Genomic DNA, 18,657 nt, shown 5'->3' on the forward strand with positions numbered 1-18,657 from the left:
GGTTATTCCTGGTTATTTGACGCCATTCCACTTTACTCGCATTACACAACCGGATTCTGCATTTCTTGAAAGAAACAGAAGGATTGAGTTACATGCCATTTATTTACTCATCTCTGGTAAGCAGTTTCCCCATCAGATGTGGATTTTCTTGTGTCACGGTGTCAACCTTTTTTCGTACCAATATTTATGAACTATAATTTATTTAAATTTTTGGACTATATATTTTGTTCATATTTCACTTATTGAGCGCGACTTATTGTATATTTACTATCACATAAAATCCAAATAAAATACATTTACGTTTTTGGTTGTAACATGACAAAATGTGGAAAATTTCAAGGGGTATGAATACTTTTTCAAGGCACTGTAAGTACCTGTCACAAATAAATAAATAAAAATACAGAGAGCATCCTTTGCACAGAATTCACGGACCACTTGTCATGGAATTCAAAAAAGATAATTTTTTTCATTGTTATTTTTATAGCCCCCCCCCCCCCCCCCAAACCATAAAAATATACAAAACCAACTTGTGGCGCCCTAAACTTTCTCTGGAACTTGTGTTGTACCCATCCGTATCACTCTAACGGTATCAGTGGATGTTTTTGTGTGGGGAGTTGCACAAGTTTGTACTTTCCCCCTCTGCTGATTTTGGCTTTTGTCCCAGTTACTGATTAATGGGATTGTTTGCTGAAAGCCTTAATCCTTTATAACCCCCAGTCCATCAGGGACTGTGCACAGCACCTGCCTGCATCATGAAGAGAGGAGTACTGAGCCTGACACTGTTCGCTGTACTGACCGCAGCCTACGCACAGTTACCGTAAGTGAAAAACACGCCTAGAACTGTCTACAAAGAGATGAGACTGCATTGGAGCACATTGCTTCATACTATACTAATAACAAGTGCTCTCATTTATTTTGTACTTTGATTTTCACTCTTTGATCTGCTTAGGGGAAATATACTCTTTTTTTCATTTTCTTTAAAGGTTTGGCGGTTTGGCGGTTTATTTGGGGTAGTTTAGGGCGGTGTATTTTGGGTAGTTCAGTTTTAGTTTTGATATAGTTTAGTTTTATTAATTTCTTTTTTCTTGTTTGTTTTTTGTGTATGTGATCATTATTTGTGTACTGATGCTTTAGCCCCCATTCACACTAGCGCGACTTGTCAGGCGACTTGGTCACCTTACAAGTCGTGGTGGGTCGCTCGCCATTGATTAGCACAGGACCCATTCTAATAGGAGCGACACAAGTCGCTCCGACTTAGAAAAAGGGTCCTGTACTACTTTGGGGCGACCTGGAGGCGACTTGCATTGACTTCAATGATATGAAGTCCGTGCAAGTCGCGCCGAGGTGCGCCGCGACTTCACAGGTCGCCCCACCAAGTTGTGTCGCCCCTGTCTGAATGGGGTCTTGCATTTTTTATTTGACTTTTTTTTTTTTTTTGCTGTCTTGTTTTTCTCTTTTTGGAAAAAAAATGTAAATAATGAGGATAAGGCCTCTTACACACGATACTCCTGTTTGAGCATCTCCTTTTTCAGCCGTAAATTTCAGGGCTATTTGTCTTATTGAAATGCGCGCACTTCCGCGCATTCGCCTGCATTTTCGCGCATATGCGTTCGCGCAGATTTTGTGTCTTTTCGTGCAAATGTATTCTCGCGTTTTTGTAAAATATGCAAATTAGCAACTTTTCAGATCAACAGTATGTTTGTGTGCGTTCATTTGTGCGCAATTGCGCATTTTTGCACGCATTACAGTCCAAAAATGCTGATTTTTCTATTTCGTTCTTACTGAAGAATGCACGGCGCTCATTTACAAGCCGACAATGGGACAATATGCCCACTGTCCATTTGATGGTTATGTCCCATTGTCGGGTCGGTGCAGTGTGGGGCATGGAGATCGGATTGTCCCATTGTCGGGTCGGTGCAGTGTGGGGCATGGAGATCGGATTGTCCTATTGTTGGGTCGTGCAGTGTGGGGCATGGAGATCAGATTGTCCCATTGTTGGGTCGGTGCAGTGTGGGGCATGGAGATCGGATTGTCCCATTGTTGGGTCGGTGCAGTGTGGGGCATGGAGATCAGATTGTCCCATTGTTGGGTCGGTGCAGTGTGGGGCATGGAGATCGGATTGTCCCATTGTCGGGTTGGTGCAGTGTGGGGCATGGAGATCGGATTGTCCCATTGTTAGGTTGTTGCAGTGTGGGGCATGGAGATCGGATTGTCCCATTGTTGGGTCGGTGCAGTGTGGGGCATGGAGATCGGATTGTCCGATTGTCGGGTCGGTGCAGTGTGGGGCATGGAGATCGGATTGTCCCATTGTCAGATCGGTGCAGTGTGGGGCATGGAGATCGGATTGTCCCATTGTCGGGTCGGTGCAGTGTGGGGCATGGAGATCGAATTGTCCCATTGTCGGGTCGGTGCAGTGTGGGGCATGGAGATCGGATTGTCCCATTGGTGGGTCGTGCAGTGTGGGGCATGGAGATCGGATTGTCCCATTGTTGGGTCGGTGCAGTGTGGGGCATGGAGATTGGATTGTCCCATTGTCGGGTCGGTGCAGTGTGGGGTATGGAGATCGGATTGTCCCATTGTTGGGTCGGTGCGGTGTGGGGCACGGAGATCAGATTGTCCCATTGTTGGGTCGGTGCAGTGTGGGGCACGGCGATCGGATTGTCCCATTGTTGGGTCTGTGCAGTGTGGGGCATGGAGATCGGATTGTCCCATTGTCAGGTCGGTGCAGTGTGGGGCATGGAGATCATATTGTCCCATTGTTGGGTTGGTGCAGTGTGGGGCATGGAGATCGGATTGTCTCATTGTTGGGTTGGTGCAGTGTGGGGCACGGAGATCAGATTGTCCCATTGTTGGGTCGGTGCAGTGTGGGGCATGGAGATCGGATTGTCCCATTGTAAGGTCGGTGCAGTGTGGGGCATGGAGATCGGATTGTCCCATTATATGGTCGGTGCAGTGTGGGGCATGGAGATCGGATTGTCCCATTTTCGGGTCAGTGCAGTGTGGGGCATGGAGATCGGATTGTCCCATTGTTGGGTCGGTGCTGTGTGGGGCATGGAGATCGGATGGATATTTGTTATAGGAGATCTCCCTGCCCACTGCCCGACCCGTTGCCGCACATGCACACTAGGACGTGTGCCGACCCGTTGCAATATTATCACATTTCCCTACCTATTGCGCGCATGCGCACTAGGACGTGTGACGCGGCTACAGCTGATGCCTGACGAATCCACAGCTGATCTGAACTGGAAATGACGAAGGTATGGATTTCTAATGGGGTAGGGTTTTCTGATAGAACACCAGCGCATGCAGAAGGGATGGCATACTCTGTGTACAGGAGAATACAGGAAGGAGGAGGGGTGGGTTCAGTCCACTCCACTCTCTGCATTGTGTCAGAGGCAGCCGGGGGAGAGAGACCGGCTGCCATTTGTTGCTTGCAGCGTGTGGGAACCAAGCCACTCCGCACCACCGCAGGCATTCCAGGACTCAGCCCTGATTCGCCGGGACCTCGGGACACAGAACATTTTCCGGGACGATCCCGGCGAATCAGGGACGGTTGGGAGTATGTATGGGAGTGACATCATTGAACCTCGGCCATTTAAACGGCCAGGGACCGCAAACCCGGAAGGAAGGCCAGGTGAAGATGGAAGCCTCCACAGCGGTGAGAGCGTGCTGCTAGAGGGCTATGTTTTAAGTAAGTATTTCATAATGTCCTAGTATCATACCAGGGTGATGCCTGCAGCTTCAAGCATTACCCCGATACAGCTTTTTAGAGCAGATGGTCGGCTTTCTTGTGATTTGGCTAACCAGCCGCTCGGCCATTATCACAAGCAGCGGGAGGGAATGTTCCCCCCTCTGCCCGGGTCTCCCGTCCCACCAGGAGATCCGAGCGACCAGCGAGCACATCAAGCCAGAGACCCAAACAAATCTGGAATCGGCTTTAATCGGGTCTCTGATCTAGTAACCTGGAAGCGATGTCATGACATCGCTTCCCGTTACTGAAACCTTAAAGGCACCAGATTTTAAAAACATAACAGTATTCAAAACAATCAAACTTGAAGTTTTGAATGCTTTCAAGTGCAAAGGAGGGATTTTGGGACCCCAAATCACTGCAAAAAGAGTACCTGTCACTGCCTTTTACTGTGACAAGGGATGTTTACATTCCTTGTGACGGCAATAAAAGTGATAAAAAATAAAAAAAAAGTAAAGGAACAGTGTAAAAATAATAAAATAAATAAGAAAAAAAAATGTAAAGCGCCCCCACTGCTCACTGTATTTGTGTCACACTGGTCCCCAAAAAGTGTCACGGAGATTCGGCCGCTGCAATGTCGCAGTCCCGCTAAAAATTGCTAATCACCGCCATTAATAGAAAAAATAAATAAAAAAATAAAAAGTCCATAAATCAATCCCATAGTAGACGTGATAACTTTTGCACAAACCAATCAATATACGCTTATTGGGATTTTTTAAAATCAAAAACATGTAGCAGAATAAATATTGGCCTAAATTGATGAAGAAATTCAATTTAAAAAAAAAAAAAAAAAAAATTTGATTGATATGTTTTATAGCAGAAAGTAAAAAAATTTTTTTTTTGTTTGTTTTTTTTTTTTTTGTTTTTTAATTGTCAACCTTTTTTTGTTTATAGCGCAAAAAAATAAAAACTGCAGAGGTGATCAAATACCACCAAAAGAAAGCCCTATTTGTGGGGGAAAAAAGGGCATTGGTTTTATTTGGGCACAGCGTTGCATGGCTGCGCAATTGTCTGTTAAAGTGCTGTATCGCACAAAGTGGCCTGGTCATTAAGGGGGTAAAACCGTCCGGAGCTGAAGTGGTTAAATGGACTGAAGTGCGTTTCTGCAAAGCGCACTAAAAAACGCATAGGCGTGAACCTAGTCTTAAACTGGCCATACATGTTTGCTGTTGTTTGTTGAAGCTTGAATGCTACCATTTAGTCAGTTTGGCAAATTTTGGCAATTTCTTGTACAAAATCACACTCAAAAAAACTAAAAAAAACTGGCAAATATCATACGAAATGATTGACGACGGAAAATCTTGGTCTGCAGATGGAGGTTAGGAAGAGATACAGTATCATCAATATGACTGCATTGGGGTTCAAACAGAGTTGTATAAAGTACTCAAAACCCATACTTGAGTAAAAGTGGAAGTGCTCGATCAAAAAGTGACTAAAGTACTAAGTACTAAAGTATTCAACATTTTTTCTACTTAAGTATTGCAAGTGTTTTTTTTTTTTAACCGCTTGCCGACCGCCGCACGACTATATACTGCGGCGGTCAGCCCCTCACAGGCAGAGTGACGTAGCGGTACGTCACTAGCCTGGGAGGGTCTGGGGAGCGAGCGCGCGCCGGCGGCGGCGGCGCGCTCCCGCGCGGTCACGGACCCCCCCCGCGCGTGTGACCGGGGGACCCGATGTCTGCCGGCCACTCTGCGATCGGCGGGGGAGAGGGAGAAAGTCAGGCAGCTTGTGTAAACAAGCTGCCTGTCATTCTCCTCGGTGTAAAGACACTGATCACACGGATCTAGTATGTAGATCCGTTGATCAGTGTCCTTACAGCTCAAGCCACAGCCAATCACAGTAGAAAGCACGCCCCTAGGGACACACACAGCCCCTCCCTCCCAAATAAAGTTAACCCCTTCACTACCAGTGTATTTTTACAGTAACAGTGCATATGTATAGCACTGATTACTGTAGTAATGTCACTGGTAACCCCAAAAGTGTCAAAAATGTCAGTCAAGGGTCCGATCTGTCCACCGCAATGTCGCAGTACCGCAAAAAAAATCGCAGATCGCCGCCATTACGCGTTAAAAAAAAAACAACAAAAATTACAGAAATCTTTCCCTTTGTTAGTAAACGCGATAACTTTTGCACAAACCAATAAAAATACACTTTTTGCGATTTTTTTTTACCAAACATAGGTAGCATAAAACAAGTTGGCCGAAAATGTTAAAAAATTTTGATTTTTACATTTTTTTGGGGGAATTTCAAAAATGTGAAAAATATTGTTATTTTTGCAAAATTGACGCTCTAATTTTGTTTATAGCGCGTGATCAAAAAATCGCACAGGTGATCAAATACCACCAAAAGAAAGCTCTGTTTGTGGGAAAAAAGGATGCCAAATTTGTTTAGGTACAGCGTCGCACGACCGCGCAATTGTCTGTTAAAGTCACGCAGTGCCGAATCGCAAAATACCCCCTGGTCGTTTAGCAGCCAAATCCTCCGGGGCTTAAGTGGTTAAATTTTGCTACTCAAGTACTGAAAGTAAAAGTACAAGTACTGTGTTATGTAGTTATTAAAGAAAGAAGTCAAACGTTTATTAAAGTTAAAGTTATTAAAGAAAGAAGTCAAAAGTACACATGACATTATACACATTTTTTTGAGCTTCATGAAACCTGCCATCTACTGTTCTGGCAGTGGTAATTTTTATAATTTTAACGAGTAACTATGCAGCACAAAAAAAAAAAATATCGGAGTAAAAGTATTGAAATCATCGAAAAAATGTAGTGAAGTAAAAGTGGAAGTAGGAGAAAAAAATTCTACTTAAGGAAAGTACAGATACCTACTTCCACTACTTCTTTTCTCCTACTTCCACCGCCTTTCGGTACTTAAGTACAGTAGTGAAGTAGTTCTACTTAGTTACTATACATCTCTGGATTCAAATAATATAAGTGGAGGGTGTAGGTGCTGTGGCATTGAATCAAATTTGCTACAAACAAATGATGGGGTTGAAGAATGAAAATTTAGAATTAAAAAAAAAATATGCCACCAGTTGCTTGCGTTTGTTTTTTTTCCTGGTGGCCACCCACTCGTTCATTTAAGGCCCATACACACGCACCGATTGTTGGCCGTGAATTTTCGGCCAACGTCCGATCGGCCGATTGTCGGCTTGTTAGTATAATGCTTCCGACAACCGACTGCGACTTTCCGGCCGAACAAAATCTGGTGTGCAGGCTATAAAATTTTTGTTGGCCAACAACAGAACGGCCGATTGTTCGTCAGTCAGTACAGAATTCGGCCGACAAAAATGTGATGATCAAGACTGGGCATGCTCAGTGAAGAAAAAACACACGAAAAGTAGACCAGCACATGACATCACTTCTGCAGTCGGTTGTTGTTGGCAGACAAAATTCGTGTGCAGTCTAGAGCACTTTTCAACCAACACAACAACACTGGACAAAAGACAGCCGATCGGTTGGCCAACAATCGGTGCGTGTGTACGAGGCTTTAGTCTTATCTTTTTTCAGAGTAGAGAAAAGATCTTCTGGTGTTTGACCAGGAAACTTTCGGATCTGGAGTCCTCTGTTTACTACTTAGCCGAATTCAAAATGTGGGTAAATATTGACCGTACGGGTTAGGACAATACAGATTGGACATTCCAGGACTGAGGGTCTTTAGGAAGAAGAGAACAGGATGGAGAGCTAATTGTTCTCACTATGGGTGGAGAAGGAAAGAGTAAGGAGACAATGGAATGTCCTACTATCACTGAAAAGGAGATTTTACATTTTAATGAGAGGGAGGAGAGCGGAGGGGGATTATTGCCTGGCTGTTATGCAGGCTGTTTGGTTTCATTCTTTTTTGAGTCACTGAACAAATACACAGATCAGGTAGATCAACTTAAAGCGGTTGTAAACTTTCTTACACCACTTGTACCTGCAGGTAAGCCTATAATAAGGCTTACCTGTAGGTACTCTGAATATCTCCTAAGCTTGCAAAGTTTAGGAGATATTTAGGCTCCATTCACACCTGGGCGTTTGAGTGTTTTTCAGCTCCAAAAACGCTTAAAAAAAGCATTCCAAAACGCCCAACAAGTAAATCCCATTCATTTAAATGGCCCCTGTTCACATCTGAGCGTTTTGTAAAACGCCTGTAGCTGAAAAAAGTACATGAGCTTTTTGGGCTGATTACCAGCATTTTTGATAGATGTCAATGCCTGCCTCCAAAAACGCCTGAAAAAAACGCCTAAAAATCGCGCAAAAATCGCGGTAAAAATCGCGGTGTAAAACGCTATGCTCAAGTGTGAATGCAGCCTTAGAGTACATGAACCTGATGGCATCACCGGCACATGCGCTCTGAAGGTCCGGCTTACAATGCCGGACCTTCAGAACTATTGATCAACCAATATCGTTTTTTACCGCCGATACCGATATCTTGGTCTTCGGATATCGGTATTGGCCGATACTGGCCGATATTTTCGGACATTAAAATTTTTTTTTTAATGACTACAGGTACTGTGGTGGAGGGATCTGGGGGTCTAAAAGACCCCAAACCCCTCCTCTGCACTTAAAAGCATTCAAAACGCCAAGTTTGGCTGTTTTGAATGCTGTAAGTTTTTTTAATTTGGCACCGCCAGTACCCGGAAGTGATGTCATGTCATGACATCACTTCCAGGTACTCGGCGGCGCCGTATTCAACGAAATGGAGACCTGTTCAGACGGCAGCGGTGCAGATGGAGACCCGGTCAGATGGCGACGGTGAAGGTAGGATGCCCGGGTCTCACGGTGGGACAGGAGACCCAGGCGAGCCGCGGAAGGATGCGGGGGGGGGGGGGGACGTCCCCTCCCGCTCCTTGAAATGACAGCCAAGCGGCTTCTCAGCCGCATAGTTTGTCATTACAAGACAGCCGACTGTCGGCTATGGACGCCGATACCGGGGTGATGCCTCTAGCTGCAGGCATCACTCCGGTGCAGCACTTTCCCGAAATATCAGTAAATCAAAAGGCCGATTCCGATATATTGGGGAAAGTGCATTTTGGCCCTCGATATATCGGCTTTGCCAATAATCGGTCAATCACTATTCAGAACCCGTGCTGTAAACAGGCGGCTCCCCGCACGCATGTATTAAACTCTCTGAATTTTAACCACTTGCCGTCCACTGTCAAATGACTGCAGAGCTGTGTGGCTCTCGTTTTAGGTCAACATCATATGACAGTGTCCCAGAACGACCACTCCCACGCGCCCGCGATTGCATGTCCTAGGACGCGGCACGACCCGGATCTTGCTAAAGAGCCAATGACGCGGCTCTTTACCCATGTGATCGGCTGTGTCCAATCACAGATGGTCACATGTAAATGCGGAAGTGCCGTTTATCGGCGCTCCTCGCCTCACACTGGCAGAGTGTGTGGCAAGGAGAGCCGATAAGCGGCTCCTCCTCGAAGGAAAGTCCAGGACAGGTAATCAGGGCACTGATCATTAGTGCCCTGATTACAGAAAAGCCAGAGTAGTACCCATCAGTGACACCAATCAGTGCACATCAGTGACACCAAACAATGCCCATCAGTGACACCAATCAATACCCATCAGTGACCCCAATCAGTGGCCATTAGAGATGCCAGTTAGTGCCCATCTTCGCTTGCTCATCTGTGATGGCCATCAGTGCTCATTAGTGGTGCCCATCACTGCTGCCATCAGTGCCCATCAGTGCTGCCCGTCAGTGCCACCTATCCGTGCCCATCAGTGCCACCTATCAGTGCTCATCAGTGCCACCCATCTGTACGGCATATTAGTGCCTCCTCATCAGTGCCACCTAATCAGTGTCCTTCAGTGCCACCTCATTAGTGCAGCCTATCAGTGCCCACCAGTGCTGCCTCCCCAGCACACATCAGTGAAGGAGGAAAAATTATTTATTTACAAATTTTACTGACAGAAACTTGATTTTATTTTTCGGTCTTTTTTTCTTTATTTTAGTAAAAAATTAAAAACCCAGCAGTAATTAAATACCACCAAATGCGAAAAAAATGATAAAAATGTCATATGGGTACAGTGTTGCATGACCGCACAATTGTCATTCAATGTGTGAAAGCTGAATATTGGCTCGGGAAGGAAGGTGGTGAAAGCGCCTAGTATTGAAGTAGTTAAAGTAGGCAAAAAACATTTTTTTTTTCATTTTTGGATAGAGCAAGGGAGGTTAGTAACCCCTGTCAGATTTATTTTTGCAATCTTTGTCCCAAAACAGAGATTTCCCTTCACTTTCCCACAGCCAAACCTGAAATAAGAGAAAATCCCTACAAATTAAGGGAATTCCTTAGGAAACCCCAGGTCGCCAGAACTAGTGTCCCCATTGGAAGATAACCGTCTAATACTTTTCTAGGGACAACCCAAAATTTAGGATTTTCTTTTACTTTTACTTTTTATTTTCAATGATAATGGTAAAAGTCAAGTTTTTTTTTTTTAAATAAAAGTAAACATATAATACTTTCCTCCTCTGCGCAGTTGGTTTTGCACAGAGCAGCCTGGATCCTCCTCTTCTGGGGTCCCTCTTCGGCTCTCTTGGCCCCTCCCTCCCTTTTGAATGCCCCCACAGCAAGCAGCTTGCTATGGGGGCACCCGAGTGGAGGCACAGCTCCGTGTATCACTCACATTCAGACACGAGGCTGTGGTCCTTTCTCCTCATTGGCTAACTGACTTTGATTGACAGCAGCAAGAGCCAATGGCGCCGCTGCTGCGTCTTAGCCAATGAGGAGGGGAGTCCTGGTAGGGTGAGACATTCGAGGACATCGCTGGATCGAGAGGGGCTCAGGTAAGCATTAGGGGAGCTGAGGGGGGGCTGCTGCCCACAGAAGGTTTTTTATCTTAATGCATAGAATGCTTTAAGAAAAAAAACCTTCTGACTTTACAACCCCTTTAAGGAGTGCACATGAGGACACTTGTATAGAGAAGAGTGTCAGATACTCATTTATGCCAACGTAAAGTAGAACTATAGGCAAAACCTTTTTATTTTTTTAAATTTTGGAAAGACTAAGGGAGGGTTATAACCCCTGTCTGTTTTTCTGTGCCATCTGTGTTCCATTGGAATGGTTTACCTTCAGTCCCTATCCCATTTTCAAAATAAAAAATGGAAAGAAATCCTTACAAATAATGGGAATCCTTTGAGGCCTCCCAGGTCACCAGAACTAGTATCCCTAGTGGAAGATTTTCACTCAATTTTTCTGGTGACAACCCAAAATTCTGGATTTTGTATGTTAACATTCATTTTTAATGATAAGGGTAAACAGGACAAATATTGTAGAGAGGGTGAATTTCCCTAACAGGGGCACAGAAAGCGATAAAAACCTGACAGGTGTTCTAAACCATCTCCACTCTTTCCAAAACTGGAAAAAAAAGTTTTGTCTTTAGTTTTGCTTTAAAGCTCTGGAGAGGGAAGGCAGGAAGCTTACTTCTACTTAAATTGGACAAACACGTAAAGATTTCCAATCCATCTATAGTAACTGTTCTGCTGATTTTCCTCTGCCGGGTCCTTCCATTTCCCAGTCAACTGACAGGAATCAACCGAAATTCAAGTTATTTATGGCAAGCTTTAGTGAAGTAAGTATTTCCCATATTTTCAATAGAAAAATTCATTAAAAGAAATCAGAACTTATGGTTGTACAGCAGAGGCGTAACTAGAACCTTCATGGCCCCGGTGCAAGAAACCATGAAGGGCCCCCCGGACCCCTGGCCGGGGCCCTTCCCTTCAAGCCTGGGGCTCTTCCCACTGATTCTGGGGCCCTTTACTCTCGTAATTTGTATGCAAGTTGGAACAAGTACATATTTTAAGTGTAACTCCAGCCAAAAAAATATGTTTTTATGGATAGAATAGGGAAGGGTTAACACCCCTGTAACAATAATTTTGCTGTCTGTGCCCCTGTTCAGAAGCTTTTACCTCACTTTCTGTCCCTATGACAATTGGATTTTGAAAAGTTTGGGTTGTTGTGGAAAGAAGGATTGGTGATAAAGCTTCAGTGGAGACACCCTTTTCCCATGGGAACTCTTACAGGAGTGAATTTCCCTTCCTCGGGGTAGATTTTCTCTCACTTCCTGTTGCTTCCCTCCGTTTGTAAGTATGAGTTGTTTGTAAATCAGATGTTTGTAACTCTGGGACTGCCTGTATAGCCAATCTTCCGAAAAAAATTCTGAAATACGAATCAATTTAGAACAACGAATATACAAAAACGAATCTGAATATACTAAACGAATCTGAATATATGAAATGAATCCAAATATACGAAACAAATTCCAAAAACCAATCATTCTAACATAACTAATATGACTAATTTAAATGATTAACTTAATGAATGGATCCAAAACGTAACATTTTTTTGTCCTGTGCATCTCTAATGCCCATTTGTCTCCGTTTAGTATGAGTAGTATGGAAGTCGGATGTTTGGAGCTGCCTGTATAGCCAGTTTTCCAAAGTAATTTTCAAAATACGAATCAATTCAGAAAAACGAATATGCAAAAACAAATCTGAATATACTAAACTAATCCAAATATATGAAACAAATCCAAATATACGAAACAAATTCATATATACGAAACAAATTCCAAAAACAAATCATTCGAACATAACGAATATGAACAAAATGATTAACTTAACGAATGGATTCGAAACTAAACACATTTTTTTGTCGTGCTCATCACTAATCCCCATTCTGAGCGAAAACATACAGTAGTAGATATATGGATTTCTCAGAGTTATCGTACGACCAGTAAAGAACCAAGTCTGTAGAACTTCAAGGGGCCTTGCTTGCTAAACTTAGGAATGAAAGGAGAAACGGAAATGTGTATGTGTGTGTATTGGTGGGGTGGGGGAGAGGGGGTGAAGGGGTGCAGAACTTATAGCTAGACTGAGAATGAAATAAGCAAAGGGGCTGTAGATTTCCCTTCCTAACCATGAGACAGAGGTAAGTGGAGAATCTGGAACCGTTACAGGTGTCATTGTTAAAAGATTCTCGTTATCTCCTGTTCTGTTGACAATTTTGACATTTTTCATTACTGTCCCTGCAATATTTTCAAAGGACCAGAGAAAGCATATATTGTATATATATTTTTTTTTTACATAAAGTATATTTTCTCCCATGACAGTATTACTTATCAAGCACACCACCATTTTTATTATACTGTTGTATGTTGGTGAAAAAAAGCCTAATTCTAATGTTCTCTCTCTAACTTTCTGTCTCTATTATTTTAATTTTTTAACTCTTTTCCACACTATCAAAAACTAAAATGTGTGAAATTGGGCTCTAAAGTCAGATGGAGTTATAAGTTGTCATATGTGACGCCTTTGGCCAATAGGGAAGTAGTATACAACCCTACTGCCCCAATAAAAAGTTATCATAAGTCTTATTTGGACAGCGATGCCACGCATAACCTCATGCAACAATAACAGTAACATTCCAATTTAATCCAATTGGGTCACATAGGAAGTAGCGAGCTCACCCTTTTTTTGAAGCTTGTGCTTTCTATCTTCCTATATCACCGTCCATTCTGCAAAGACCCGGGTGAGCTAGTAAGCAACCCTACTGGGCCATTTTACCAGTTCAATGGGCAAAGCACAGACCAGTTGGTTTGACTGGATTGGTGACTAATGGCCAGTACAAGGTCAAGTGATGGTGGCATGCTTCCCATGTGTATTCTTCATAATGAATAAATAACTTGGTACTCTATCTGTAAGAGAGTGACGTTTCCCTGTTGGGCTTGTGAATAGAGATACAAAGTCCAGTTAAAATAGGTCCAGTGGGTCTCTGAGGAATGTCTTTGTTTAGGCAGCCTTATCAATCTGTCTGTCATTCACCTGGGCAGTTATAAACAGCCAGGGGTACATCAGGCCCTTGACTGTTTGGTGATGGGTGATATTAGCCTTTTAATGACATTTTTTGGCCACCAGAGATTTGGGTTGGGACATTTGACTTAAATACCAATAGTGCTAATATGGACATCTAGAGAGAAAAATGTATTTAGAAGGCCGGGCTATTGATCTCTAGATATCCGTAGGATTGCTCAATATGTCCTTAGAACTTTTAATGAAGCACAAAAAACAGCAAATGTTTCCTTGCCAGGTTTCTGCTAACACCACAGATCCAATTCCTGGCATGTTCAACTGTAGAAATGGACTTTAACAGATTGTTGTGTAACACAACAGAAAAAGGGTAACAGCTAAATACATAACTGCAATATACGTTGTACATTGGTGAATGGTGTTATCTGCCAAGGGATTTGTCATTTTGTACAGTCACTTTTGGGTTGCATACACTTCTGCCAGATAGCACAGGAGGGCTATATCAATTGATATCAATTTTTCCTATTAGAGTTAGACTGTGTTCATGAGGTTGCACTACTTAGTGCCTATGAGAGGAAGGAAAGAAAATCCCGCCAGCGGCAATTATGTGTTCTGCTGACGGGGTGCCTTCCTGGCAGGCAGAATTCAATGATCTCTGCTAGCAACTATACAAAAAAATTGAAGAGGCTGGTTGTGCTGAAGTCAATCAATGAATTGACTTCAGTACAACCAGCCTGCCCAAAGATAGATCAAATCTCGTCTGGTCCCTGCTGAACCGGCCAAGATTCGATCTATGTATGGGTAGCCTAATGCATTCTCTGTTTGCTGCTGTGCAGAACAGGAGGCTGATACCAAGACAGATCTGGTGTTTATGATAGTTGTATGTATATACAGACAGACATCACAATTAAACTGCTCAGGATTGCAGCCTGTGAGACGAGCATTGACATGGGTCCATTCTTCCCCCAACAGATGTGCCCTTATCACGCCCAGCATCCTGCGGGTGGAGACCCAAGAGACTATCATAGTGGACGCACAGTTACAGAGCACGCCGTTTGATGCAGAAATTGTTATTCAGGATTTCCCGCTGAAATCACGTGATATGGCAAAAGCAACAGTTTCACTGAACAGCGCCAACGGCTTCCTTGGAAAAGTCGATATAAAGGTGAGGTTACAACAGATGGTTGTGTGTTCAGAAGAAGCAGTACATAAAATATGCCATAGACATTACTACAAATGTATTATTAACATAACCCATTGTTTTGTTCCAAACTGCTTTGGACATTTGAAGCCCACATGACATAACAAAAAGATATTTAGTCAATCAACCAAAAAAAATTGCACCTTTACTTCCATAGTCTTCTATAGCAGTTGTGCAGTGTGTCTAAATATGACTGGGCAGTCCATTGGGCACCAGAGTTTGACAACGCTGCTCAGAATGCTCTGTATTGTACCAGACCTGGTCAGATCTGCCTCTACCCAGATGAGCATACCCCAAAGACACGGCGCAGAACATGGCATGGTAAGTCAAGACTCCTAGCAAAGAAACATAGCAGTAGGAACCTCACAAAGGCCCCAAATCTCCTTGCTCTATCTAAAACCAAATAAAGAAAGATATGGATGGAGTAGGAGTTGAGCATTCAAGAAGAATATTTCCTTTGATGCTCACCAATAGCTCCAACTTTCTGAGATGGGAAAGAGAAAAGAAACTTGAGGTGGCGCACTGAAGCAGGAAGAGAGATTCTTTCCCTTAGGTCTCCAGAAGAAGGGGTGCTTTCAGAGAGACTCATCCAAAGTGTTATGTAAGGAATATACTTGGTATATGCCCCGCGCCCGGTGTTCAGAATAAATATGTGAGTAGGTATGTGAATAGTAAATTAATATAGTGAATAATTTAAATAAATACAAAGTTGTGGGTTTGTAGCAGCTGCTATAGAAAAATGGTATACGTGTTGCGGGTAAGTAGTCTAAAATGGCTACCTAAAGCGCTTGCTATAATCAATTCATTCAATAATTATTATTATACATAAAATTCATACATACATTTCATAAGGTGATAATGGTGCCAATATGGTGATAAATATAAATTATTCTGTATATAAAATTCATATAAAAGATTCCATAAAGTGACTGTAGTGAATAAAAGTCCAGAAAATGTTTTCAAAGTTTAAAATCCAATAAATAATCCAATAAATAAATACAGTGAGTCTCTTGTGCATACGGTGCTTATTCCAAATCATAGGTGTAAGTGCTCAGCGTGGTGATTTCTCAATCCGCTCTGTAGTGCTCAGTGTAGCTTTTATTTTCACCGTGACAAATGGTAAGATTGAATCACTTACCAAATAGCGTGGGTCATGTATGCCTTATAGCACCAAGACCAACCAAGCTTGGGTAGCCATCCAGGCTATGATGGAGTCTCCTCGTGGCTTGCTAAGTTTGGGTAGGATGGCGGGCTCCCCCTCTCTCTCCTCTCACCTTGGGCCAGGTATGAAGAAAGACAAAAAAAGCTCCAGATAGTGTAGTAACTTTGATAAATTTTATTTTCCAAATTGGATAAAAAGCATAATAGTACAGGGTCTTTAGAGCCAAAATATTATATATAGGGAGTTTGCCAATTAAAAAGGCCAAGAGCGGCCGCTCGTGAGCATGGGTATCGGTGCAAACCAATTGCAGGGTAGCGAGCGGGAAGAATTCCGGCTTGCATTCCACCTGCGTCCCACATCACGTACGCTGTGCGTTCCAAATCTTATGCGTTTCGTCACTTCCGGTGACGTCTTTGGAGATCCGGGAATTATGGAATCTTTTATATGAATTTTATGTACGGTAAATTTTTATTTTATCACCATATTGGCACCATTATCACCTTATGAAATGTATGTATGAATTTTATGTATAATAATAATTATTGAATGAATTGATTATAGCAAGTGCTATAGGTAGCCATTTTAGACTACATACCTGCAACACGTCATCCAAAGTGTTAGGCATGTGGGTAAAAAGGACGCCACTCTACTGAACAGCCCATGTAAGATAAAGAAGCGGCCTCAGCCATCACTCCTCCCCAAATCATGCCCACTGACGAGTTTTGCCCCACCCACCGGGGCTTAGTCGTAAAGGTAGGAGCCCAAAGCAGGATAGTGCATCAGGCTTCCCACAGCGGCTAATGATGCATAAGAAAAACTGTGCTGCTTAAAAGCTCCTACCTCTATGACTAAGCCCAAGTGGGTGGGGTGAAATGTGTCAGTGGGCATGGTTTGCCGAGGAGCAAGGGCTGAGGACTCTTTATACCTTTATCTCACATGGGCTGGTTGAGAGAGCGGCATCCTTTTTACCCACATGGGAAAGAGAAACACACATAAGAACAAAATATGTAGGCAAAAGACACATTCCAGCCATGCCACCAGTTACATAAATCATGACGAATTAATACGGAGAAAATAATCAGTAAAACCCATAAATTACTTTTTTTACTACTTTATCTATATACTAGCTTTGAAACTAGCGAATGCAATCATGTGAAGGTTGGATAAAAGGTTTAGTGTAATATTCACGAACCCTCAGGAAGCTGTCACATGATCGCATCTCCAGTGGACCAATGAGCTCGGAAAATCCTCACCTGCAGCTGCACAAAGGGGACATCAATGACCTAATATGGCTACATATAGGATATAGGAGCATCCCCTCCCCCTCCCCTTTGTACAGTATACTGTATGTGCAGCTGTGGGACAGGAAATCTCCTGCCCACAGCTAACTTCCGGGTTCAAACCCAACCCAGTTTAGACCTAACCCAAGCTTATTAATGTTTAATATAACTTTTGGTTGTCAAGTAATACATTTTTTATAGAGGTCAATATGGCAGACTAAAAGAGGGACAACTGAGGAGGAAAAAGGGACTGAGGTATTTGGTTTCAAAAAAAGGAAAGTCCTACAAATGAGGCACAGTTGGGAGCTATGATACACTCCATCCTGTGGGAGATACAAAAAAACAAGCATCAAGCAAAATAAAGCATCAGGAATTCAAATTTTCATATAAAATATTCCATTTTACAGACTTATTATTGTGAATTTCTGTCTTTAAAGCACATGTAAAGGTGAAAGTAAAAAAAAAAACAAAAACATATTTTGTATATTTCTGCAATACATGTACATTCACCATGTTTATCCCTTCAAACACAAGTGCAGAAAAATACCTGTTGATGTACCAGAAATGTAGTGTACTCCTACCACTTTGACAGGACAACACAGTGTAATTTTGGCTCTGGTCTTCAAAGCACATGGTGTCAGCCCTACCCACTTCACTTCTGAAGGATTACAGAGAAGACAGACCTCTCTTCATTTCCCTACTTCCTTATCTCCATAGCCCCTCCCCGTCTCCATAACCCCTCCTCATCTCCATACCCCTACACCCCTCCTCATTTCTATAACCCCTCATCTTTTACACTTCCTAACCTCCATGACCCCTCCTCCTCTCCTCCCCTTCCTCATCTCTATAACCACTCCTCATCTCCTCCCCACTTCTTCTCATCTCCATACCCCTCCTTATCTAATACACTTCCTAACCTCCATGACCCCTCCTCCTCTCCTCCCCTTCCTCATCTCTATAACCACTCCTCATCTCCTCCCCACTTCTTCTCATCTCCATACCCCTCCTTATCTATTACACTTCCTGACCTCCATAACCCCTTCTCCTCTCCTCCTCTTCGTCATCTCCATAACACATTCTCATTTCCTCCTATCTCCATAACCCCTCGAAATCTCCTCCCCCTCCTCATCTCCTCCCCCTCCTCATCTCCTCCCGACCCCTCTTCATCCCCATAACCCCTCCTCATCTCCATAACCCCTCCTCATCTCCATAACCTCTCCTCATCTCCATAACCTCTCCTCATCTCCATTCCCCTCCTCATCTCCTCCCCTTCCTCATCTCCATAACCCCTCCCATCTCCAAAACTCCTCCTCATCTCCATAACCCCTCCTCATCTCCATAACCCCTCCTCATCTCCATAACCTCTCCTCATCTGCTCCCCTTCCTCATCTCCATAACCTGTCCTCATCTCCATAACCCCTCATTATCTCCTCCCCTTCCTTATCTTCAAAAACCTTCCTCATCTCCA

At 43.3% G+C, this 18,657-nt stretch overlaps 1 protein-coding gene across 1 annotated transcript in view; it reads left to right on the forward strand.

Annotated features, from left to right (window-relative positions):
- Nucleotides 1–727: 727 nt before the first annotated feature.
- The window catches only part of LOC309553290 (complement C3-like), a 183,753-nt gene continuing 165,823 nt past the window's right edge, over nucleotides 728–18,657 (forward strand). The window contains exons 1-2 of the mRNA XM_082254303.1: nucleotides 728–817; nucleotides 14,519–14,711. Coding sequence (XP_082110429.1) covers nucleotides 753–817; nucleotides 14,519–14,711 — 258 coding nt within the window. The 5' untranslated portion in view covers nucleotides 728–752. The remainder of the gene's footprint in view (nucleotides 818–14,518; nucleotides 14,712–18,657) is intronic.

The sequence above is a fragment of the Pelophylax lessonae genome (genome assembly GCF_965119305.1).
Source record: "Pelophylax lessonae genome assembly, chromosome: 4".
Lineage (NCBI taxonomy): Eukaryota > Metazoa > Chordata > Amphibia > Anura > Ranidae > Pelophylax > Pelophylax lessonae.